General features: G+C 41.8%; 1 protein-coding gene across 1 annotated transcript in view; it reads right to left on the bottom strand.

The window, feature by feature from the left end:
- CDH23 (cadherin related 23) overlaps positions 1-26919 on the bottom strand; it is a 553698-nt gene that overhangs the window by 63701 nt on the left and 463078 nt on the right. The window contains exons 37-39 of the mRNA XM_056850511.1: positions 4026-4247; positions 3780-3899; positions 1358-1538 (exon numbers count right to left, since the gene is read on the bottom strand). Coding sequence (XP_056706489.1) covers positions 1358-1538; positions 3780-3899; positions 4026-4247 — 523 coding nt within the window. The remainder of the gene's footprint in view (positions 1-1357; positions 1539-3779; positions 3900-4025; positions 4248-26919) is intronic.

The raw sequence follows: 26919 nt of genomic DNA, 5'->3' as shown, positions 1-26919 counted from the left end.
GCTTGTAACAGGATTTCCTGATGTAGACACTCCAACTTCTCAGAAAGAGGCCCCTGAGGGGATGGTTTTGAAATGTTCCATTCACTTTCCTAAGACATTTCTGCTTTTTTTCACTCCCTTTTTTCTCACTGAATGCGTTGCATTAAAATAACCAGCCTCTTTGTGCTATTATTGTGTGCCTGACACTGCAGGGCTTTCAAAGGGAGCAATCTGACCTGAATAAGCAAAGCTAGTCTAACCAGTGTGGTCTAAATCTAACATAAAAACTGTCCTAATTTTTAAAACACTTAAGCATGCGTATAAAGACTTTTGTGGGACAACTTCATGCAAAATCGGCATAAAATAAATGAGGAGAAACACTACTTGAGTTCTACCTTTTACAATATGAAGTGTTTGCGGATAAGAACAAATTACTATTGTAATTATAATGAGGGACCAAATATTAAGGTGCAGAACATATTATAACAACAATTCACAACAACATTATTATTTAATAGTTGCAATGTATAGCTGATTAAATGGCTTATCAATGTTTTTAAAAAATGCTTTTGACTGACAAAAACATATCTTCAATTAAGTGGACAAGGTTATTTTTTAATCTACTATTTTAAATCAAAATATTTAGAAAGACTGTGGATGGCTCTATTCCATTCTCTCTTACACAAGTTGAAATGTATCTACTAAGATTATGCCTACTATGACAGATATGTGCATCATCTAAAAACAAACAAAAAATATGAGGGTTTTTTTTACTTCAGAATTACCATTTTTTGTTCATTAACTATTCATCTAATCAAACTCATATGAGTAATCACCTAAGATGTTTTAATCTAATCGTATCCCTATTTACTATTATAGATGTTAACCATTTCCATAGAATTTATGATGTGCATAGTGCTTTCTCATTCATCCTCACAGTAATGTGAGGTAAGTGATGTACAGGACAATCCTATGTAGTCTGAGTATAGGATTTCTCTGCAGAAAACCCATTCTATAAAGGAATAATAACTTGCCCAAATCCATCCAAAAATTAATGGTAAGGCAGGCATTTGAACACAGATTGCTGTGATTCAATTCAAGGTTCCAAAATGGACAACCCTACTCACCTCTATTAGCATGTGATTTACGCAGAGAAAAGTGTCCTTGGTTCAGAAGCAGGAAAACATAGGCTAATTAAAACTCGTTACATGCTTACAAAAGTAGGGGACAAGGCAGGAAAATAATTTTGAATCCTTGCCTTGTGCTACTACTGACCATGAGTTGGCCATTCCTGCATTTGTGTACATTAATAAGTTTGCTAGATGGACTGAAAACTGCAGACACAGAGTTGTATTTCTCTTTCTTCTCCACCACTTACCAAGGGGATCCCCTGCTATAATGCTGTATTCCACTTGTCCACTGGGCCCCGAGTCTCCATCATGAGCCAGGAAAGTCCAGACCCTTGGACCTGGCTGGCCTTCTGTGATGTCAAAGGGCCCCTCATAAGAACGTGGGAAAGTTGGTTGGTTGTCATTGATATCATTCAAGTTTACTAATACCTGAGGGTAACACAAAAATGCACAGAAGAGTTCTAAAATGCTCAATGGACAGTAGGATTGCAGATCTAGAAAAAGTCCAAGATAAGGCTGTGTATGACCACTCAGACTGTCACTATCATACTGCTAGGAGCACAAAGAGACAGACATCTATGGGAAAGGGGGGTAATTACAAAGTAATAGAGGTCAAAAGAGAACATTTTTTTTTACTAAAGAGAATTTGGAGACAGAGTAGATGATACTGCATTAGCAGTCCCTACAAACTATGGCTTCCATAACTCAGAAAAAGCTGCAGTGCCTCTAACAGAATTGCTGTTCATTTACATTTTACATCTGTCAAATGGAGAGCCTATTGTCCCACAGAGGACACTTGACATCACTCTATGCGACAGCAATTATTACAAGGTAGAACAATTAGTATATATTGGCTCACGGAGCCATTGCAAACCCCTCTTTCAGGGTGATTGCGATGCCATGATGAAATTTTACAGTGAGTCAGTGACATGGAGCAATCTGAAAGGGCTTTTTGGGGTAGTCAAGTCATGGTGCATAAACTGATCACCTTAAGCACACTGCAGCAAAACTAGGGGTCTCACTTGCTTTTGTCATTAGCATAAGAACAAACAGATTCAAAGGATAAAAAGGGAAGGACTGCTACATGTACTTACTACATTAAAGAACCTGGAAAAGGAGGGAAAAAGCTTTTAGAAAACTGAGTTTATTTAATTCATTTATACTTCACCTTTCTTCCCTAATGGGGACCCAAAGCACCTTTCATAATTCTCCTTCATTTTATCCTCACAACAGCCCTGTGCAGTAGGTTAGGCTGAGAGACTGGGACTGGCCCAAGGCAACCCAGTGAGTTCCCACGGCTTGAGCGAGGATTCGAACTTGGGTCTTCCAGATACTAGCCCGACACTCTTAACCACTACACCACACTGCCCCTACTGATTCCCAAAGATGACAAGGAATCAACACAGGGAGTGGGCTGCGTGGTTTTCATAGGGCGAAAACGCACGGTCGCTTGAGCCTCCTTTCTTCCCTGTTCCAGCCAGGATGCAGCCTTCGTGCGTTCGATCCTGGCTGCATCCTGGCTGGAACAGGGAAGAAAGGAGGCTCAAGCGACCGTGCGTTTTCGCCCATAGTGTTGTCATTTTAACTCCTGAGTCCTGATCTAAACAAAACGCATCTTGAGGACAGATCAGGAAAAAGAACACTTTCCTCCAAAGCTAATCATAACTGTTTTGTGAATCACTGATACAATAGCTGCTTTGAATTGCTTTTCTTATGCAGTGGCAATGATATAATAGATAATTATAGAATTAGGGCCAGCTCCAGGTGTTGGAGGGCCCTGGGCAGAGTGCCCAGCAGTCCCCTCTCCTCCTCTGACCACCACCAACCCCCCCTGCTCCTGCCTTCCTTCCAGCCCACCCACATCCCCACCAACTTTATGTGTTTCCTTTCCCCACCTGTTTGTGAGCCTTCCCACTGTCTGTGTGTCCTTTCCCCAGTGCTGCTGGGTGGTGTGTGCAGATGGTGATGCTACCATTGTACCTGCCAAGCAATGTGTGGTTATGGGGGGGGGGGCGCTCTGCAGCAGTGAGCCTTGCCAGTATCTCTGGGCCTGGCAGCTGCTCCATCTCAGCATATGTTGATGCGGGCCCTGTATAAAATAGCGGTAATTGACTAGCAGAGAGACGACTTTGCTGTACACACTTCACAGAATGGGAAAGTATTAATTTCAATAACAGTTGCATATTTTTTTTACCAAAAAATGAGGAGGGATACGCCTGTGAGTGAGATAAGCCTGTGAGTGAGATAATGGTAAGTAGCAGTGCACTGACAGTGATAAGGATGGCATGGAGTGTGCCTGGGCCTTCATCAAGTGTGACTTCATACTGCTGCTGCTGGAACACTGGGGCATTGTCATTCTCATTCATGATGGTTACATACACTGTAGTAGTAGCCTGTGGGCAAACATAGATACACTTGGAATAATGCTAGGGAACAGGGTGGAGTCAGCCAACCTCCACAGAGTCTTCCTTCAGCCTACGGACCCTTCTTCCAACTTAAGTGGCACTTTCTCCATCAAGAAGACCCCATTCAGTTGGAAGAAAGTTCCTTAGTCTGGAGGAAGGCTTCCAACTTTGCTCAGTGGATTGGGAGGATAGGGTCCACCACATGGGGAAGTACTTGCGCTTGTTATTATTAGGTTTCATGCTTTTCCCCACAGCAGATACATACCGTTGTGGTGGAGGTGAGACGACATGAAGGGACTGGACATTGGTCTGCGGCTGTGACTATCAGAGTGTAACGCCCGTGGCTTATTTCATAGTCCAGTTCCTTGACAGTGCGGATTTGTCCCTAAAATGAGATAAATAAGAAAACAAAAAGAGTTGGCTTTCAACAATGAGGGCTGCCACTCGGAACTCGGGCTGTGGGGCACAGCATGATAGTGCAAAGAAAGCAGTGGAGTGGTCAGGTACTAACCATAGTGCTGTTTATGTGAAAAGTGCCCATGATGTTTCCCTCTGTGATGGAATATACAACTGAGCCATTCAGTCCTTCATCCAGATCCACTGCACTGATAGTGATAAGGATGGCATTGAGTGTGCCTGGGCCTTCATCAAGTGTAACTTCATACTGCTGCTGCTGGAACACTGGGGCATTGTCATTCTCATCCATGATGGTTACATACACTGTAGTAGTAGCCTGTGGGCAAACAGATACACTTGGAATCATGCTAGGGAACAGGGATAAAGGACACGAGCCAACATTTTAAGATCTCTTTGTACTAATATGTAATGTCAGCCCTACAAGGCAACAAAAGAATTCAAAATATAAAACTGGTGCCAAAGACTGCTGATGGCATTCAAGAGAAAGGACAAGGGAAGGAATTAATTAAGTCTTTTGCTGAGGAGCATCAAGTAAGTGAGACTTATTTTCCAAAGTGCCCCTGAGAGATACCAAGTAGATCTGTTGGTACTTTTCACAAAACGAATTACTCCTGGAAGTCTGAGGTAACTCCCAGCCCTTGAATACAACAGTCAGTAAAAGAGGTCATTTAGAGATTAGTACATGTCTGTCAGAAATAAGAGACACCATGGAACTGTGGTGTTCCCCAACAAAAAGAAGGGATGGAATAGGTTAACATAACACTGAACCAGGAGGCTGATGAGGTATACTCTGTGGGAGATCCCGTGGGAATTAGGACACCAAGCAGGTGGCAGCTACAGGTTAAGGTTGTTCCCCCTGAGGCCCTCACAGAGCTTTTGATATAGTTGCATCAAGGAGCAAGTGGTCTCCCATCCAAGTACCCACCCTGCTTTGTTTCAGAAATGTGGTGGGATTGGGATATATTGTGCTGCCTTCCATCCCATGATTGGATTAGCATTAGCATTAGAAGCAGAGTTGGTTTTTATATCCTGATTTTCTCTACCTTTAAGGAATCTCAAACCGTGTTACAATCACCTTCCCTTCCCCTCCCCACAACAGACACCTTGTGAGGTAGGTGGGGCTGAGAGAGTTCGGAGAGAACTGTGACTGGCCCAAAGTCACCCAGTAGGCTTCATGTGGAGGAGTGGGAGAACAAACTCGGTTCACCAGATTAGAGTCCACTGCTCATGTGGAGGAGTGGGAAATCAAACCTGGTTCTCTAGATTAGAGTCCACCGCTCTTAACCGCTACACCACGCTGGTTCTCTTACCAAATTTCTGTTATCAGTTTATGGGCATAACAAATTCTCCCCAGTTTATGAGCATAACAAACAAATTCTCCCCTCATCAATTGATAAGGAGTCTCCAGCTCTTTTCCCTCCATCATCTCGCATAAGAGAGCCTTAATAAGGCATTAATTCTGAAAATCTGATGTGTTATGGACTAGTATTTTGACTTATTGAGATAGAAATATCTAAATCAGCCATAACACAGTATGTACAATCTTAACATTTTAATAAGGTTAAACTGATCCCCCCCCCCCCATGTGTATGTGTGTTTTAAGGGCTCTTGCATTTCCGAAGGTGGCCTGGAAGTCAGAAAGTCTGGTCACTCCTGTCTTAGGCAAAGCCTCTGCAACCTTTGAAACAATGTTAAAAAACATTATATAAGGCAAAGCAGTTGTGCAACATCCTGTGGTTGCAGTGTTATTTGGCCACATAAAAGACATCTTTACAGAGTGTTTCCTGCAAGCTATTCTCCATTTTCACGTGTTCACACAAAAAAATTTTTTTTTAAGGTTTATTTTTATAATTAAGGGGATACAGAAGGGAAAAGAAGGGAAGGGTAAAAATCGTTTGGTATACAAAAACAATATAGCAGATTAAATAGAAAAATAAACTTAGTCGAATACAATACCATACAACAAGCATGAATATTAATCAAGTAAAATAAAATATATCTAAATATGTAATTGTAAAAATATAAAAATCAATCAGATTGTCTATCTGTTACATAATAAAAGTGTATTATACCGTTTGAAAACCCAGGAGTTACATGACGAATGGTTGGAACATAATGGATAAAACATTGTCTATTACTCATTCTAGTACTATTCGGTATATATCAATCATTTGATTAACCGGAAGTCATGTAAATGTAAAATGATTCCCACTTTTCGTCAAATTGTTCTGTAGGTTCGTTATGATTGGGGTTCAGCATAAAAGTCATTTTGGCCATACTGGCGTAGTCTAGCAGTTTTTCTTTCCAGTCTTCTATTTCGGGTATTTGCATTTGCTTCCAGGTTCTTGCCAGAACCACTCTGGCTGCCGTTGTAGCATACTTAAAAACATCATGAAATCTCAAAGGCAAATTTGATGGGATCATACTGAGCAGGAAATATTTAGGGTCTAGTGTTATCTTCATTTTTGTTATTGTCTGTAATTCTCATTGGATCTTTTTCCAGAACGTTTGTAGTTTAGAACAAGTCCACCAAACATGAAAGTAAGAACCATCCGTTTCTTGACATTTCCAACAAGCGCCTTTCTTTCTGGAGGAAGTCATCTGCGAAATCATATTTGGGGTAATGTACCATCTGTAGAATTTTTATACCAATTTTCGTTCACTTCTTGGCACACAGTATATTTCAATTCAGACGTACAGAGTTTTTCCCATGATTCCATTGTAACCATTTCACCAAAGTTTTGCATCCACTTGATCATATTGATTTTCACTTGTTCTTTTTCTGTGTCATATTTCAAGAGGAGTTTGTAGATTTTTCCTAATAAGTGAACATTGTTCTTGGTTATTGTCAATTCAAATTCAGTCAATTCTCGAAATGGGCAAAGATGTAAACAGTCTTTTTGTAGATTGGACCTCAGTTGAAGGTAAGTCAGCCAGTGTAACTTTTGGAATTTTTCTTGAAGTTTAGTTAAACTTTTGATTTTTCCTGTAGGCTCTACCATGTCACTGTACGTGAAATGAACAACCATTTTCAGTTTAACATTATCATGATAGGCTTCGATCGGAGACATTATGGATGGTGGAGAGGGACTGACTCTTCTTTTATACCTTTTCCAAACTTTTAGTATTGCCATCTTGATATCACTGTCTTCTGATGCTTTATCCATTTGAGTTGTTGTTGAGGAGTCCCACAAAGCTTTATGGAATCCTTGCCCAAAATCCACTCGTTCTAAAGTGGCGTGTCCACATTTAGGATGTTTAATCCATTCTGTAATCCAAGTTAAACAGGCTGCGTGATACTATAGTTTAAGATTGGGTAGTACTAATCCTCCTCTTTTCTTTTCGTCTTGCAAGACTTTAAATCTGATTCTTGGCTTTTTCGCATTCCACACGAAACGATTGTGTTTTTGCCAATTTTCTACTATTCTGTCTAATAAATAAATCGGGAGAAACTGAAATAAAAAATTTAATCTTGGAAGTACATTCATCTTTATCACAGATATCCTTCCCAGCCAGGAAATATTCATTTTGGACCATGAGCTTAAGTCTCTTTCTATTTCTCCCCAGATTTTCAAATAGTTTAGTTTTAGAAGTGTCTTGTTTTGTGATGATATGTTGACACCCAGATATTTAACGGATTCCTTCATTATTTGACATCCGGTAATTTCTTTAATATGGTTGTCTTCGTTGTTTGTAGTATTAAAAGTCAGAATTTTTGTCTTTACTTTGTTCAATTTATAACCGGAGTACTTTGCAAATTCCATAATGTGATGATGAACAAACAGGAGAGTTTGTTTTGGGTTTTGACATATTAACACAACATCATCTGCGTAACTTTTAATTTTATGTTCTTCATTTCCTGCTGTAAGACCTTTAACGTTTGGATCATTTCTTATATAGTTCGCGAGAACCTCCATAGACAGATCAAAAAGAAGTGGAGAAAGTGGACATCCTTGTCTGGTGCCTTTAGTGATGTTAAATTCTGTTGATAGACAACCATTAATTAGAAGACGTGCCTTTTGAGCCAAATATATTGTATTGAATACCTTAAGAAGGGTGTCTCCACAATCCATTTGTTGAAGTATTTTTAGGATGAAATGCCAGGAGACATTGTCAAAGGCTTTTTCTGCATCTAAGAAAATCATAGCGGTCTTTAATGATTTTGACTTAATATATTTGATTGCACTGAGGACAAATCGTACGTTATCTCTCATAAGTCTCTTTGGAATAAACCCGGTTTGATCTGGATGCACCAACTTGCGGATATGTTTTTGAAGTCTTTTGGTAATTATAGAGACAAACAATTTATAGTCAATGTTCAGCAAAGAGATTGGTCTGTACGCCTGAGGAAGATAGGGATTGGTGCCTTCCTTTGGTATCAAAGATATATGTGCATCTTGCCAGGATGGTGGAATCTTTCCATGTTCAATTACCTCATTATACAAAGATAGTAAGACAGGAGTTAGTTGTTGTTCAAAAAGCTTGTAAAAATTTGGAGTAATCCCGTCCGGACCTGGTGCTTTGTCTGGGTTCAAATTATTTATGGCATCAACAATTTCTTGTGTTGTCAACTTCTGATTGAGACTCTCTTGCTCCTCTGGTGATAGCTTGGGTAATTTTGCATCTGATAAATAACTTGATAGCCCCTGTTCTTGCAAATTGTCCTTTGCATATAGTTGCTTGTAATAATCAACAAATATTTTTTCAATTTCTTCCTGTTTATTATAAGTTATGCCATTGACGTTTACTCCAGTTATCTTTTTTTTCTTCTCTTGTTGTCGGAGTTGATTGGCTAGAAATCGGCCAGGTTTATTCGCTCTTTCAAAAAATCTTTGCTTGGCATATTTGATTTGTATTTTAATTTCTTCTGTCTCTATCACTTCAATCTGATGTTTGGTCAGCTTGATGTCACGAAGGGTGGTTTTATCTGGTTTAATTTGAATTTTTTTCTAGTAATCTTAGTTGTTCTAGGAGATCTTTAAGTTTCTTTTGTTTGTCTTTTCTGATTTTGGCATTTAAAGCTATCATTTTTCCTCAAATAAATGCTTTACTAGCATCCCAAACAACCAAGTCAGACATATCTGGGGTCTTATTTAAGGTGAAGAACTCTATTACATCACATTTACATTGTTCAAGTATCTGCTTTCTCCGTAATATTTGGTCGTTTAGCCGCCATCTCCTAATTCCTGATCTTCCTCGTAGCAAAGTCAATTCAAGTGGATTGTGATCTGACAGTGTTCTAGGGACAATCTGTATCGAGTCTACACTTGTTATCATTGATCTGGAAATCCAGCACATATCAATCCTGGAATATGATCCATGACGGTTTGAATAAAATGTATAATCTTTCATTCTTGGATTTTTCGTTCTCCATGCATCAATTAAGTTGAACTCCTTCATGAATTTAAAAACATTTTTCAGTAGTTTTCCAGATGTGCTGTTATGGGATTTGTCAATCATTGGATTTGTAACCACATTGAAATCTCCTATGAGTATAATTTCTCCTTGATGACAGTCTGCAAGATTCTTAAACAGTGTTTCATAAAAATTTTCTTTTGCTGCGTTTGGGGCATATATATGTGCTAATGTAAAACAAATTCCATCTGAACCATGAACAATTAAAATTTGGTATCGTCCATCTGGGTCTGCAAGATGACTCTTAACAGTTAGAATATTCTCATTAATATAGGTGACCAGACCTCTCTTCTTCACTTGGGTCGATGCAGAGTAAGGAGTCCCAAGATGGTTAGTCTGAAGGATTTTTTCATGTTCTTTCTTAATACGTGTTTCTTGAAGACAAACGATATCCTTTTGCTTTTTTAAACTGTGAAAAACTCTCTCCCATTTATTGGGGGAGTTAAGACCGTTGATATTCAATGATACAATTTGTAAGTGGCCCATGATAAGTTGAAAATCAAATATACAATGCTGCTGCTTGGTCTAATTTGACTCCTTCAGGAGTTTTCTTATGTTTCCATAATTCTCATTTTTCAAGTGGTTGTTTTTTATCTTTCTGACTCAACCGAGAGCTATGTGAACTTGTTTCAGGGGTATCTTCCGAGTCCTTCGAGGGAAAGTCTCTTGGTGTTTTTAGTTCCTCGAGCAATTCTTCAGCTTGAAGTTGGTTGTGAACTATTCTTTTTCCTTGTGGCAACGAAATTTCTAAAGAGTATGGAATGAGCCAGCGAAACCTGATTTGTCTCTTTATCAGTTCTTGTTTTAAATCGTTGTACTCTTTCCTTTTGGCTAGGACACTTCCCGGAAGATCAGATAGAATTTTGCGATGTCAACCTCTTGCTCTTCTTCAGAGTCCTCAAAGTCTTCTAAGGTTACCTTCTTTCGTTGTTTTCCTTTCAGTTTTGAGATTGCCAGTGTGCAAAACTGGTAAATCTTTTCCTCAAGCTAGTTAAAACCCTGGAAGAATGTTAATTCAGGTCTCACACACTTGGAAGTATTGTCCTCCTCACCCTCCCCAAGCCACACAGTAAAATAACAAATTTATAAAAAGATACGTCAGATAAGAACAGTTATTATTTAAATGATAAAATCAATAATCTAAATAGGTTCAATTAATAATTCAGTTAATATAATCAGTTAATGTACCTTAAAAACTGAAATTAATTACAATCTTTGTTTATCAGTTAATCAATGATATTAAAATATTCAAATAATGACTGTTAAAAGGAGTTTAGTTCACCGGTATAATTAATTCAGTAAAAAATTTGATCAAAAATTCATTGATTGCCGCTGTTACAAATTCTATAGTTCGTAGTTACATTTTTTTTGTAGCAATGATAAAAGTCTTCGTCAATTAATTTCTCGCTGTTGTGGTAGCAGACAGGGACATCAGTTTTAGTGTGGTAATAGGGGGCTGATGGAAGTTGAAAAAACACACACAAATGTAATTAATTCAAAAGCCACTGGAGGGCAGCAAAGCATTTGTAAGGCTTTCTCAGTATGAAGAAACGAAAGTAACTCTGAAGCAATAAGGCTCCATTTTGTTGAGCTCTGTTCGAAATCTGAACTGTTTGTTGGCAAAACAGAAAATAAAAAGAAGTAAAAAGAGGGGCGCGGAGCTAAATCCAGTAACAAAGCGAAGGACGTCAGGGGGGGGGTAGACGAAACAGGAACAAGAAGCTCTGGGTCTGAGGAATATTCTAGCCGGAGATCTTCAGGTGTCCTGCACCACCGCGTTGTAGCCGACCGGCCGGTACCGCCACCACCGCCGCCGTTCAGGCTCCTGCGGCCCGCTCTGCTCCTGTCAGTCCGCCCGCGCTCAGTCGGGCCGGCAGTTCAGGGCAGCCGCATGGAGACCACAATAGATGCTGAGCCGCACAGGTGGTTTAGTTAGAGATCTCTGCCGCCCCAGCCTATGAAGTTCAGCCTCGGATCGTTGAGAAGGACGACTCCCCCCCTTCTCTAACTCTGCTCATTCTGCCGTCTTCGCTCACACGCGGGCCCTTCTGAAGCACATTTGGATGTTAAATTGCTTGTTTGGTAAGTTCTAACTTTGTTTCGACTTATGAGTTGTTTTTGTCAAAGTTATTGAAAAGTTTTTAAAAAGCAGAAGTGGGGGGGAAAGAAAGTTGAGACGGAGGGCCGCCATGGTCTCAGTAGACTCACCTCGAGCTGCTTCCTTCATCACCAGACGCTGTAAACTGGCGTTTTGCTGGCAGTCGGACCCCCGAAAAAGAACGGGGGGCTTTATGGAGAAGTTCTCCTATTTGGCCAGCTCCCCCCAAGCCTGGGGGGTCTCCACGGAAGCGGTTGGGAACCCGCGAAAGAGATCGCGTCTGGCAAGCTCGGTTCTCTGCCGGAAGTCAGCACACAAAACTTTTGTTTTCCATTTTTGGGACTTGCCCTCCTTCCCTCAACGCTGCACCACATTAAAAGAAATGATCTTTCTTTCTTTTTTACTTTAATATTACTTTGCTGAAACCAATGAATTATGAGAATAAAAGCTAAGTAACACATAAACTAGTTACAATAACCCCTTTCCCCCACTACAAGTACATTTTTTAAAAAATAATTTCAGTCAAAGAAACATAGATATAATGCTGGAAGTCAGCACAGGCGGAGGAAAGCTGGAGTCAGAGGATTACATACAACGATCCTGAATGACTAATTTTTAAATAAGGATCTTCCACAAGACAAGCCGTGTAGAAAAAATGGGTTTAGAGAGGCACAACCACCAATGCACACTGGACACAACACCGATACTTTACAACAGCAAAACATTATTAGCAAACTGTACCAAACATGCCCATGTATACCTTGTGGCCTCCATTTCTGTGCGCATCTGGAACCAAAGGACACAGTGCCCCCACAAAAAGATACAATGCAACATGCCCACATCATTATCCCTGCGGCCTCCATATGGTGGACTGTGCAGCCAGCTTTACCCAGTATGTGCCATCCTGAACAGGTGGGGTATCAAGGCAGAACATGCATGTGGCCTGCTGTAGTAAACCAACAAAACCAACTAAATCCTATCAGTGCATTTCATCTAAAATCCCCTACCTCATAAGAATGCTCTGTACTAATTACTTCAGCATCTTTTCCATTCTGCCTTGTGGAAACTTCTCAGAAACTTCAACACTTGCATATTCTTACAACAGTAGCAGTTGTTCCAATAAGAGACAGGGCTGTAGCCAGCCTAGACAGACATTCCAGGCCCTTGTCTTGAATTTTCAATATCCTTTTTTCTTCTTCTTTTTTTTTTTAAAAAATGTGTTTCAAGCTTTTTAAAAAACTAATGGAGATATAATGGCAATTATGTAGACCATACTCAGTTGCTAGGTAACAATTTTAAATTTTAACAAGCGGGAACCTGCAGGGATTTGAGGGAGGCATCTTGTTTCCCTCTCCCCTACTATTTCCTCTTTCCCTTTCATGAAACCCTCCATAGCCTCTCCTCTTTCCCTGCTTCTTTCTCTCCTTCCCACCAAACAGCCAACCTACCTTCATCTGTTCCTCTGTCTTAAGCTTTCCCTCTCCCCCCCAGCCTCTACCTAGGAAAACTGTGGCCCAGTTTTATATGGCTTCTTTGGAGGGGGGCACTATGGCATTATATTTGGCTTAGGCCTCTCCCCTCCCAAACCCTTCCCCCCCTCCCAGACTCCACTCCAATTCTCCTGACATTTCCCAACCTGGAGCTGGCAAATCTAGCCAGGCCTGGCCCCTGTGAGTCTTCTCTCAAAGGTCAAAACAGCCCTGGAAAGGGCCCTGCCCCTCCCCCTGTGTTTTACTCACTGAAACTCCAAACTTGGAATCTGCGGTTGCCTAGCAACAGCCACTGAGGGAATCAGTTTGTTAAAGCTACAGGTGCACCCTTTATCATTTTGGGTCTTTAAAACCCCCACAGTGAATTTTTTTTATTTTACATTTTTCTGCAAACCTGGGGCATTTTTCATGTTCATAGAAAGATGTCTTGTCCTTTTACTGCTCCAGTTTCTGGATTTAAGAATTCTCAGATTTGCCCAACTTTTATTACCATTATTTAATATTACCATTATTTACATAACTTTAACTTAAAACCCATTGGGTTGCTTGTATTTAGCTTTTTGCTGTTTCACATTTACTTATTTACACAGGAGTCCAGTAGCCCCTTAAAGACCAGCATACTTTATTATCTTTTGTGAGCATGGCTCATAAAAACTCATGCTGAAATAAATTCGGTTAGTCTTTAAGGTGCTACCAGACTGCTGTGTAATTTCTGGGGGGGGGGAATTATTATGACATCCCTCCCCTCAGGGGATCCCCCCCCCCAACACACAAACTGTCTGGAGAAGGCCTGAACAGATGTTCCCTCATTAGATGAATAGTCTCTGACACAGAAAGGGCAAGAATTGCCTGTATGAGATAGCTTTTCAGGTCATACTACTGAGGCTGGCTTTTGTTTGTTTGTTTGTTTAACTTGGGGGAGGTTGTTGATTAGGTCCCTGGGTGCTAGAGTTGCAAAATTTATTATTCAAATATAAATAGTCGATAGCCCTGACCTGGATGGCCCAGACTAGCCTGATCTCACCAGATCTCAGAGGCTAAGCAGGGTCAGCCCTGGTTAGTATTTGGATGGGAGACCACCAAGGAAGACCAGGGTTGCTGTGCAGAGGAAGGCACTGGCAAACCACCTCTGTTCGTCTCTTGCCATGAAAACCCCCTAAAAGGGGTCGCCAGAAGTCGGCTGCGACTTGACCGCACTTTGCACACAAATTCATGGAAGGTTTTGCATTGGATTTGCCACTCTTAAATGCACTTTCCCCCCATCCATAGTCTCAAAACTCAACAATAAGCCGCCATGCAGAGTTCTGAGAATTCGGATGGGGAAAATGTGCATCTAGAGAGTGGCAAATCCAATGCAAAACCTTCCATGAATTACTCTTAGCGCTTTGCGTTACACCATTTATTCATGGAAGGTTTTGCATTGGATTTGCCACTCTTTCGATGCACTTTCCCCCCATCCATAGTCTCAAAACTCAACAGTAAGCCGCCATGCAGAGTTTTGAGAGTTCGGATGGGGAAAATGTGCATCCATAGAGTGACAAATCCAATGCAAAACCTTCCATGAATTACTCTTAGCGCTTTGCGTTACACCATTTATTCATTGGATTTGCCACTCTTTCGATGCACTTTCCCCCCATCCATAGTCTCAAAACTCAACAGTAAGCCGCCATGCAGAGTTTTGAGAATTCGGATGGGGAAAATGGGCATCCAGAGAGTGACAAACCCAGTGCAAAACCTTCCATGAATCAACGGCCAGTCGAGAAAACTGGTCCCAACAGGTGGCTGGACGGCGGTCTCCTTTCCACCCGTCCAACCGCGTCACGCGCGGGCCAGGCCCCGCTTTCTCTGCCCCGCCTCTGACCCCCTGGGGGCGCGCTTCGCTCCGGCAGCCTCCGCCGCGCGCAAGGGAGAAGCGCCCGGGTTTCGCAACTCCCCTCGCTCCTTCGGACCCGACGGCGCGGCTCGCGGGGGGCGCAGCTCGCACGAGACCCGCACGCGCGCGCGCGCACACACACACACAGCCCTCACCCCCCGCGCGCGCAGGCGAGTCCAGCCGGGCAGGGCGGGCGCGAGAGCCGAGGCGCACGAGCCGCCGCCCCGGGGACGGCATGGAGCGCGCGGGGCGCAGGTGGCCGCTGATGGCGCAGCTGACGCTCGCCTGGGTTTCCTATCAAGGTAAGGGCAGCCGTGACTTCGCAAGCCGCTGTGATGGCGGGGAGGGAGAAGGTGGGCGAAGCGGGAGGGGGAGAGGTCGGGAGGTTTTGGCCTCGGGGTTGCCGCTCTCTCAGTGCACCCTTCCCCCACCCAGGTTCTCCAAACTCAACAGTAAGCCCCACCCCAGGTGCAGAGTTTTGAGAATTCAGACGGGGAAAACGTGCGTCTGGAGAGAGCGGCAGACCCAAGGCAAAAACCCTCCCGTGCGGCCACAGCCGCGTGGCTGTTTGCAGGGTGGGGAAGAGTCCGCAGTTGGGCAGAGGCCAAGGTGCAGACCTTGGGGCTTGGTACCCTCCAGTGAACTCTTGGCAAAGCTGCTGTTTCCGCTCGTTGCACGCCTCGAGTACGTGAGTTGGGGTTTGCTGCGCTCAAGGGTCTGAAACGATGCCCCCTTTGTCGTGCTCCCCCCCCCCCAATACTTTGAACCCAGTGGAACCCAAGGGTTTCTCTGCCCCGCCCGCCGGCCAGCCTCTCCAACAGGAGCGCATTGCCTTGGTTTCCCAGGCTCGATGTTAAAAGGAGCTTTTCTTTGGGTTGGGTGTGTAAAGTGCCTTCAAGTCGCAGCTGACTTACGGCGACCCCTTTTGGGGTTTTCATGGCAAGAGACTAAGGCCATTTATGCATGTGGGGTTTTGCCTTGGATTTGCCGCTCTCTAGATGCACATTTCCCCCATCCAAATTCTCCAAATTCTGCATGGGGACTTGTTTTTGAATTTTGAGAGTTCGGATGGGGGAAATGCGCATCTAGAGAGTGGCAAATCCAAGGCAAAACCTCCCAGGTAGAAACGGCATAACAGAGGTGGCTTGCCAGTGCTTTCCTCTGCACAGCAAACTGCACAGTTTGGGATAGCGAGGGCCATTTATGCGCGGGAGGTTTTGCCTTGGATTTGCTGCTCTGTAGATGCACACTTCCCCCCCCCCCCGTCCGAATTCTCAAAACCCAAGAATAAACCCCCATGCAGAGTTTTGAGAATTCAGGTGGGGACAATGTGCATCTAGAGAGCAGCAAATCCAAGGCAAAACCTCCCGAGCAGAAATGGCCTAGGGCCGTTGTCCCCACCAGAAGGCGTTCCAAGAAGAGCATCTTTGCAGTCTACAGCTCGGCCCAACTTTGCTGCCTTTCCTGTGGATGTGTATGGCCATTCAAATGCTTGCTGTGCCTTTAGCATGCACACGCAGCTCTGTCGTTGACCAGTTCACCGCCCAGCTGTCATCAAAGGAAGCTGTTCAGCGGTCACAGCTGCATGGATATTTGCAGGGTGGGGAGAGTCCGCAGCTGGGCAGAGGCCAAGGTGCAGACCTTCAGCTGGTGCTTGGTACCCTCCAGTGAACTTGTTGCAAAGCTGCTGTTTCAACTCATTGCATGCCTCAAGTACATCTCGTTGAACCAGAGGAACTTTTTGTTTGTTTGTAATTGTGGCTTCTGAGGTTTGCCAAGAGAAGCTGAGATCACTGAAAATTAAAGCACTCATGCCTACCAAACCGTTTTAAAGGGAGAGGAATGACAGGAACAATTAACAGATCATTTTTAGCATGTAATCACTCCTTCACTTTGCATAAACACAAAATAATCAGCAAGCTTGCTACTTCAACTGTAAAGAAATAAAAATTTCCTCTGAAATACCAGCCAGAATTGGATTTGAACAAGTCTTCATATACCTATGTATAGTATGATTGTATTAGATCACTTTAACAAAATTTATTCCAGCATATGTTCTTGTGAGTCAGAGCTCAATGCATGAAGTATATATCCATTAGGCGTACACATTGATACGCAAACATTAAAAAGAGGTGAAGGGGAAGGTGTTACAAAGTGAGACCAGATTAAAATAAAATCCAGCCAAAAGTAATGCCCTGACATGGAATGCCCAGCCTAGCCCAGTCTCATCAGATCTCAAAAGCTAAGCAGGGTCGACCCTGGCAAGTATTTTGATGGGAGACCTCCAAGGAATACCAGGGTTGCTATGAAGAGGCTGGCAATGGCAAACCATCTCTGAATGTCTCTTGCCCTGAAAACCCTACTGGTTGCCATAAGTTGGCTACTATCCCCTCAGTTTGGCGAGGATGGACAATTCTTTTAGAGACCCTTAGCTTCACTCTCACAGTATAATTGTTCTTAGGTTCCTTGCAGAGAGGGAATAATCAGAGTTCTTGCATGGAGAAGAAAGAGTACATTTTATCAGGGCCTAAGGTGATCTGGACTGGGTTGTGAGTTTATTACTATCATATGGTATATTTTTGTTATTTCAGAAATAAAATATTGTTTACCATGGCATATGTGATTGTATGGGAAAGGGTTGAGAGGAAAGGTGTACACTACAAATGTGTATCTGGCCCAGAGAACTGATGCTTAAGCCATGGGAATAACTATTGAACCATAAACTCTGCATTTGTTTTTAATAAAGTAGTTCCTCTTCCCAGAAAGTGTAGATATTCCCACATGTACATAGGCTCTTTTCATTTTGCATAATTGATTAGGTAACCAAGCAGGAATGGCATATATTGTAGCCCACATGGATAGGATCAAGATACAAGTTTTGTAACTTTTAATTAAGTAATTCCTTTTACTAGAAGGTGCAAAGGGCAGCAAACATAATGCATAATACTTTCAGAGCCAGCGTGGTGTAATAGTTAGTGTGATAGATGAGGACCTGGAAGAACTGGGTTTGAATCCTCATTCAACCATGAAGGTTAGTGGATGATCTCGTGTCAGTCATGAGACTATACCTGGGAGCATTTGTGGGTGGAGAGTGGCATGCTGACACCACACCAGTGCACTGACATCACTTCCTGTGACAACCAGAAATGACGCCACGGGACTCTGTAGGATTTGCCAAAACACTGTGGTGAAACCAGAGAGTTTCTGCAAATCAGAGAGTGTCTCATGACTCCATTTCTGGTGAAAACTTGAAATTATGTCAGCATACCTGTGCATGCCTCCATCCTCCATTTCTTCCCACTGGTGCTTCAGATGGTGGCAGTCAACAAACTAGGTTGCCAGGAGGTCTTCCCCTGTAGCAGGAAACCTGGCAACCCTATTGGGATAGTCAGAAATACTAGACTAAATATAGTAATACTAAAGTAATACTAGAAACACATAGGTTAGAGACATTACCAGGAAGAAGGTAGTATCCACAGATGCAGAAGAAGTTAGATTTCAGCTTTTTCTAAGATGGCAAGAGATATTCTATCCCCTCAAAAGGGCTATCCAGGGACAGGCTAAAATTAAGGACTTTCTGCATGTTGCTTTGTTGGATTGTGTACAAAGCAGTGAAAGGTTGGGCTATAATTGATTAAGTCCACGAACTTTGTCTTTTCTAGTTCAAATACATTCCCTGAAAGTAGGGCTGTCAGCCCCCTGCCAGAGGCAGGGGATCCCCACCCCCAGCTCCCGCCCCTGCTGCCAATCAACTGGCTGGTGAGGGGGAAATGGCACAAAAAATGGGAGATGCCAGCAGTATCCCAACATGCTGATGTCATTCCTTGAGCACCCAGAAGTGTGTCACCAATGATGCCAGGGATGCTCTGGTATTTGAGCAAAACTCTATGGTAAAAAGAGTGTTCCTTGCCTTGTGCTGACATCACTTGCGGTGCACAACGGATGTGACGTCATGACATTGCTAGCCTCAGCTTCCTCCACCACTGGTAAGTTTACCCTGCCCCCCACTGGTTGCCAGGGGGGACTTGGCAACTCTATCTGAAAGGGCCTAGCCATGCCAAACTTTGTGACTCCAAACGTTCATGGGGTTTAACTTTAGAGGAGCAGCAGCATAAAGAATTAAAAAGACTTCAGAGTCAGAGGGTAGGCACAAAATAATATTAACATTAAGAACCTTTAAGAGATCAGTTGGCCAGGAAATAGGAGGGTCCAGTGCTAGATTTGGTTTTAAAATCAAAATGCTAAACGGACACAAGTACAAGAATGGAATACTCTGTAAGCCACGTTTCACAATCTCTCTGGGCTTAAATGGTTGATTTTGTCCTATATATTATCATGTTTATTATATTCACTTTTTGAGAAGTTGAGCAGCCAACTTGAATCAGAGGCTAGCAATTAACTAGTAAAGTCTACTTTTGCCTCCATCTCTCTGAATACAACTTTGCATGTGCTTAACTATAGAAGCCAGAGATACAGGGTGGAAAATGTTCCAGTGCTTTATTTTTTGGTTGAAATTGCTCTTTTGAAATATCATTTCATAAAATTAATACCATTGCCAATACACTACTAGACAAGGCTGGTAGTTTCAAAGTAATAATTGATTTTTTCAGGTGATTATCCCTAGGAGTTATACGAGAAAGTAGTTTTAAAATTGATTTGTGGACTGGAAACAGGGGGATAAACCTGTAAGTATGAAAAATAATCCATACGAGAAATTAAGTTATGAAGGGATATTGTAATCACCAGACTGTCATGACGATCAACAATTAAAACTGTTGCAAGAGGAAGCAGTCTAGTTCCCATGGAAATGTGCTCCATCCTAATCAATCTCTCTGTTCTGTGTATCTCTGAGACTTTTCAACTTCCTTGTCATGATTAGCAACTGGGGCTTGCAGGGCAATAATCTACCCTTCCAGATCTTTCAGGAACTTTCTTACAATAAAGACTTACTTCAGATAACCTTTATTGGCATAATATCGATGGTCACTGAAGACTTACTTAAAAGCCTAATCAAATGCACAGTCAGGACCGTCTACCCATCTCCTTACCCAGTGTTGTCAGGTATACCTGCTGCACACGTAACTCAATCAGCACAGCCAGATCCATCACCCTCTTCCATTACTTTATCTCTCGACACATCCCTCGTTAGCATCTTCCACAAAGAAGATTTCAGATCTTCCAGTAACATCTTAGATCCTGACCCTTCCTCCAATGAGTCTGCAGATGCTATTATTTCTCCAGTCACAGAGCAGCCCAAATTCACTAATGACAGGTCAGATCCTAGGACTTGGCCCAACAGCAGAGCAGATACAAACTTGGAATCAATGACATTTGGCCCCAATAGTAAATAAAGTAAAGATAAAGATAGTACGAGAAGGTCACTCCTTGAGCTAGCAGACTGCATTCATTTTCTACTGGACTGGACTGTTCAGAGTGCAAGACCAGGCTTAGTTGTCAGTCCCATCCCAAGAAATATTTCCTGGATTGCTTTGAAACTGTGAGACTATATTCGATCTTGAATATCAAGCAATGTATATACACTTTTCTTCCTTATTTAATATGCCTTTCTTCCCCCCCCCTAACTTCCTTGCCCTCCACCTTCTTTCCCTGTCCAAGTTCTGCTCAGAGAGAACCTCGATCCCATACCCCTTTCCTCTCCCCAACCTCTACCCCCCCCCCATTTTCTCTCTGGGGACATCATACACACATACATAAACACAAGAGAGTGTTTCCAACTGCATGAAACCTCCTCCGCTCCATTTTAAGATTTACAATCTGCAGTCTTGGCCTTGCCCATACATTTCCCACTGTTCCTCTTTACCAGGGACAGTTCCTGTTTTCTGTTATATGGTTCTGCTGAATCAGCGTGCCTGTTTTTGTCCTTTGGAAATATTAAAATTTTGTGAGCTGCTAGAATTTCCATCCTGTGGGATTGTAGGATTTTGAATAAAGATTTTTGCAGGTATTATTGTATATGAAGATGATTACCAAGAGAAAATGTGATTGACTGATACTGAGAACAGAATGCAGGACTTAACAGTCTGCCTTTCTCACTGGGACTCAAGGCAGATTACATAGGGTGAGTCAATGCAATCAACAGGATGGAACATTCAATAAGCAATACAGTAGGAATTAAAGTTGTAGAACCAACCAGAAATCTAAAAAACCAGACTGAATCAAAGCATAAGTTTAACATGACACATTAAATGACGCAAATGTACATAATAGGATCCTGACAGCAAACTATACACAGTTGTATAGACTACAGTCTCTAATAATTTATCAAAGTAACTTTGTGAATCATTTTGTGCATCACTACCCTATTGCTTGTGTATAAAAACCCTATTGAATAATTCAGTTTTGCATAGTTTGCAAAAAGCCAGGAGAGTGAGAGCCTTCCTGACCTCCTTAGCAGGCCATTCCACAATGGAAAAGGCACATGTACAATTAGTATGGGTAACAGCATCTTATGTGACCCTGTGATGCTTTGCATATCTGTTTATTCTCATGTTAAACAGGAAAATATATGCTTTTGTCTGTTTGCGATAACCATGTTGTGCCATTTACAAAATATTTCTCTGATATTCTGTTTTCTCCCCATATAGTACAGTCAAACTTCCAAGTCACCACTCCTTACTCACTTTACATCTGTCCTGAAGGTCAGAATGTTACCTTGACTTGCAAGATCAATGTGGCTTTTGTTGACCGGCATGATTTCTTTCACAAATCTTGGTACTTCAGCAGCCAGAATGATCACAGTTGTTCTGAGAAAAGGCATATCCGCAACGTCACAGAGAGGGAGATGCTTTATGAAACAGGGAAACACCATGGACTATCCAATAACATCACTGCTGAGAAATCTTTCCATGGGCAACCAGCAAACCACCATGGGCTAGAGACCTCCTCGGATCGCCATGGGACATTCCATATCACCATGGCGAACCTTTCTTTGCAGGACAGTGGGAGCTACTGCTGTTATGTCATAGAGGCTAAGAAGGAGCACAACAAGGCCGTGGTCCAGAATCATCATCATGGCTTCATGGAACTTCGTATACAAAAAGGTAAGCACACAAAGCAAGTGCACCTAAAGTCGTGTATTCTTCGTCCTCTCATCGTATTTCTTTAGCATCACCTGGGCAAATGGGTGGACTGATCATAATCTATAGACTACCAAAGGAGAAAGGGTATTCAGAGCAAAGTCAGTGCTAATCCAGGAAGTAATGTCTTAACTGTCAACTGGGTTAGTGACATTGTCATGTTACTAACCTTAACTGGCTATGTAGCAATATTACCTTCTCATGTTTACAACATGTTCCCTAAGTGGCTGGGATGACTGTTCTCAGGAAGAAAGCACCATTTAAAAAGGCACCAAGGCAACAACAAATCAAGATAACAATGGCAGAGCCTTATTTAACATGCTCAGGTCTCAAGTTTAAAAAGTGGAGTCAAGGTTGGATTGGGCGTGATTTTATCAGCAAAAAAACACGTGCTGATTGTCACAGCAAAAGCTCAAATTCATTTCACTTTGTGACCTGAGAGTATTATGTATACCAATTGTATCTGTGAATCTCTGCAGCCAGACCACCCTAATAAGTCCCCTGCCATTTATTCCAACGTTCTTTCCTAACATTTGAGAAAACCCGTGCAAGAAATAGCAGAATTTTCAGTCCAGAAATCATAAACACCAGTAACAATACATGGCAGCTTCAAATCCATTGTACTGCAAGAACCAAGACCAGAAGGAATCAAACTCATACCTTTGAGGAAACTCACAATGTTAAAATATCATAAGAATAATGTCAGGTTAGAAAAATCAAACTTGAAATATGAAAAGTTGATAAAAGCACCAATAGGAGAAGACAAAACAGCACTAAAATGACAGTATGGCAATAAGCAGCAGATGACCATGAAGACATAAAGCAAAAGGAGAAAATTTAACCAAATGCCAAACTCAACCACAACTCAACCAAATCACTTGATACCTAAAACTGAACAGACTTGTCAGGTGACCTGTGATGGCCTGGATGTGCTGGAATCAAAGCAACATCATAGAAAAGGCTCTGAGGTTGTCACCCTCCTAACCATGAAACATGGGATTCTGATGTTCTTAACTGGCAGACAGGTTTATATGGGAGTAGGTACTCCTTCCTATACTCTGTTCCCAGACCATTTAGGGCTTTAAAGCTAAGAACCAAAAACTTAATTGTCAGCTAATTAAAATTTTACCGGAACTGATTTCTACATCCTGTGCTCATTAATAATCTTGGGGTTTACCTTCTCAATTATCTGAAATTTCTGAACAGTCTTCAAAGGTCTCCCCATGTTACTTGCATTACTGTAATATAACCTGGATGTGATTAGAGCATGGATTACCATGGTCAGGTCTCACTTTTCAAGGAAAGGCAATAGCTGTCACACCAACCAAACTGGCTGAAAGTAATACAAGTCATACAGGAAGCTGGTGTCGTCACCTGTAGCACTACAACCTATTAGAGAGATTTCAAGATCACCGAGTACAGAGTGACTTCTTAATCACTATATATAGAAAATATAGCTATAATATTGATCAACTATATCTTAGTCTTATGTAGACTTAGCTTTAACTTGGTCCTCATTCATCCCACTTCCATTACCACTTCCAAGCTGTTATTCAGAACTTCTACATCTCATCTGACTATGATGACAAGGGAGGCATTCTGGTCTGTCATTAGCAGCAGTCACCATTTATTTAGTTTATTTAAAAAATTGACCCCACCTGTCCACTTCAAAAGGCGGCAAGGTGGCTCACAACCAGTGATGACAATGGCTTGATTCAGATTTAATGAAAATGCTATGGTCAAATATATTCAAATTTTTCTAATTGAATTTGAATATATTTGTCATTTTCAGTTAATCAGTTCAAGGTGGTTTTATTGTACATCCTTTTCACCTGTCACACCCTTTTGTACTTTTGTTTGTTTGAAGGCTTTCCTCCCCCACTCCACGAATCCTAAATCCTACCTACAGGTATACCCTTCTAAGTCCGTTGCTCTCAGAAGGGTGTAACTGTGTTTGGCATTTAGGGTCGCCCTTAAGCCTGGAGATAAATGCCCTGTACCTTTAATGTGTGGAAATGGCACATAGGAAAATGACATTACCTGGTAAATAACACTCCAGTAATACTTGGTAAATAACATTCCAGTAAAATCTATTAATGGGAAAGGATATTATTTCTCCAGGCTGTTGGCAAACCTGTGGGACTGCACTGTAAACTTCCCACAAATTCAACAGTAAAAGGTAAATAATGAGTCATTAACCACCTATTAAGACAAATGGTGTGGCATTGCCATACTCGCTATGCAGACTGCAGGCCTGCCACTCGAAAAGCCCTCTGTCTGGCATCACATCCCAAAATCTCTGGTACTTTGAGCTCAGTCTTTTGTCTTGACTGTGGTCAAACAAGCTTTGGTGTTTTGTGGTTAAGATGAGAATTAAAATTCCATGAAATTAACTTTTTTTTTAAACTTCCACAGCAAATGGCACACTTCTCAACTGCACGTTTCATCCTACTGTCAGCAGAGAAAATGAAAGTAAGATTGCCTTTGCAACTAATTATTATTGTATTGTCTTTTGACTAGGCAAATACATCCAAATAATGGTTATTTTTCAAGGGGGGAAACTACTTATTCTAAGATACTGGCAAGTTGCTCATTCAATTTAAGCAGCTTAGATGTTTATCACATGATGTCTCCGCATAAAGATTTCTACTTTCAGTCTTAACCACGTTGTCTGTTTTATCTCCTATGACATCCCTTCTGTGACCTTCCTCTTTGTTTCTTCTCTTCTGCCATGCGGCTCCCTGTGCTTCAAACTGCCTCACTTTCTCAGGATCTCTTTCTTTAACAAGACTTTTCCTTAACAGGACCTTATTTGTGCCTCTATTAATGCTTCCCTACCTTTTAACCCACTAATCTGTCAGACTGTGTTCACATCCAAGACTAATATCGTCCACATCTTAGTATAAACCTAATATAGATCCCTGTGTGGACTTTGCTATGCACAATGCCCAGTACTCATAATATATCTTAAAATCGTAATAGTAATTAATTGTTATTCCCTTTCAAAAGCAACACAGGGGGTTTGGATAGAGGCAAATATTTATCAGTGCAAAGAACTGTTCTACATTTCTGTCCCAGTTCCAAAAGCCCTTTGTACTTCTTTCTTAAGAACAAAAATGTTCCTCTCTGGTACCTTCCCTTCTGCCAGGAAGATCTGGTTGTGAGTCTGGTATGTATTTCAGTGGTATTCCTCAGTGTGATGGATAAAAGTCCCTTGCAATGATTTAGGTCAAATGTAGGCCTGAGGTTTTCACATGAACACATGAAGCTGCCTTATACTGAATCAGACCCTTGGTCCATCAAAGTCAGTATTGTAACCAGCAGTGGCTCTCCAGGGTCTCAGGCAGAGGTCTTTCACATCACTTACTTGCCTAGTCCCTTTAACTGGAGATGCCGGGGATTGAACCTGGGACTTCTGCATGCCTAGCTGATGCTCTACCACTGAGCCATGGCCCCTCCCCATCTGGCATGATGGTCTCTAAGGCTCTTCTGCATCAAGCATACGGTAAGATCAAATGTGAAATGGCAGCTGTGACATTGTAATGCTATTGTGTGTGTGTAAAGTGCCGTCAAGTCGCAGCCGACTTATGGCGACCCCTTTTTGGGGTTTTCATGGCAAGAGACTAGCAGAGGTGGTTTGCCAGTGCCTTCCTCTGCACAGCAACCCTGGTATTCCTTGGTGGTCTCCCATCCAAATACTAACCAGAGCTGACCCTGCTTAGCTTCTGAGATCTGATGAGATCAGTAATGCTATTACTGTAATAAAATATCCCATTCCCCAAATCTTCCCCTATAAACTTTCAGAAGCTTGAGCAAACTTTCTCTTCTACCTCTTTTTATCTTAACTGACACTCAGCTTCTCTCAGTATTGTATTCCTTCAGTTCCCATTTTCTAATATACAAGGTCACACTTCCTGCATATCTGGGGAGTTCTTCAAGTAGGTATATGTGGTTGTCTGTTGGAGGCAAACGACAACCCTGTGAGGTGGGTTAGACTGAGAGAGATTGGACCAAAGTGGGTCTCCCACATCCTAATCAGACACTTTAACTATGACACTGCAATGGGTCTACTGCTGCTTCCTACGTTTTCCTTTAATTGATGCTCAACGGTTCTGAATGTTCCATCCCTTCTAGAGCTTAGTTTGTTCTCATTCAGGTTGGTTTTTGAGGGTTTCCCTCTTTTGTTTAATTTACAAAGTCATGCTTGCAAAGCTCTGAGAGTAGAGAGAGACAACTAGCATGTCTGTGAATGATCCAGTTTTGCTGCTTTCATTATTCACATGGTTTCAGCCTGATTACTATGAAATGTAATGATAGTTCAGACATTTCAACTCATTCTCTCTTGCCTAAGATCAGGGTATGACACATGATCTATCTAGGGATACTGCTGTCACTTGCTACCTTCAATTACACCCTGGGAAATATTAATATAGTGCATTAAATCAAATGCTAGACATAGGAATTGAGTCAGGTTATGGATTTACTAAGAGTTAAATAATAAATTTCAATTTTAAAAAGTACACTAAGCAAAGAAAATAATATAAGAAAAACATGTAACTTACTTGTGCGGTATAAACCTTATTTAGATACAGTAGCCTCTCTGTTTTGTTATTCACTCACAGGATACATCGCATACCTATTCCTTTGTTGCTTTCTTTACCAAGCCTTTTCTGGTCCTGTTTTCTTACACTGGTCCTATTTTCTTCAACCCCTTATTTCCCCAACCAACTTTAACTGCCACAGAACTCTTTTGCCTTCCTATCAATCACCCAACATAGCTTGCAATTCCAAACGATCACAGGCAAGCCTTTAAGTTGCCAATCTCCAGTTTTCTGCACTCAAGCCCTCCACTGATTTTTTTTTTTTTGCCCTTTCTTCTAACTTTATAGTCTGGTGCACACGGTTGTGGCTAAGCAAACACTGACCTGGGAAAGTTCAGAGTTCAAGGAAGAAACAAGAAATAACGAAGGCAATTTACAAAAGAAACAGACAGTTGTTTATGCTCTGAGTCGACC

This window comes from Euleptes europaea, chromosome 5 (assembly GCF_029931775.1).
Source record: "Euleptes europaea isolate rEulEur1 chromosome 5, rEulEur1.hap1, whole genome shotgun sequence".
Lineage (NCBI taxonomy): Eukaryota > Metazoa > Chordata > Lepidosauria > Squamata > Sphaerodactylidae > Euleptes > Euleptes europaea.
Note: the sequence above shows the minus strand (reverse complement) of the source record. Positions and strands in the feature narration are given on the sequence as shown.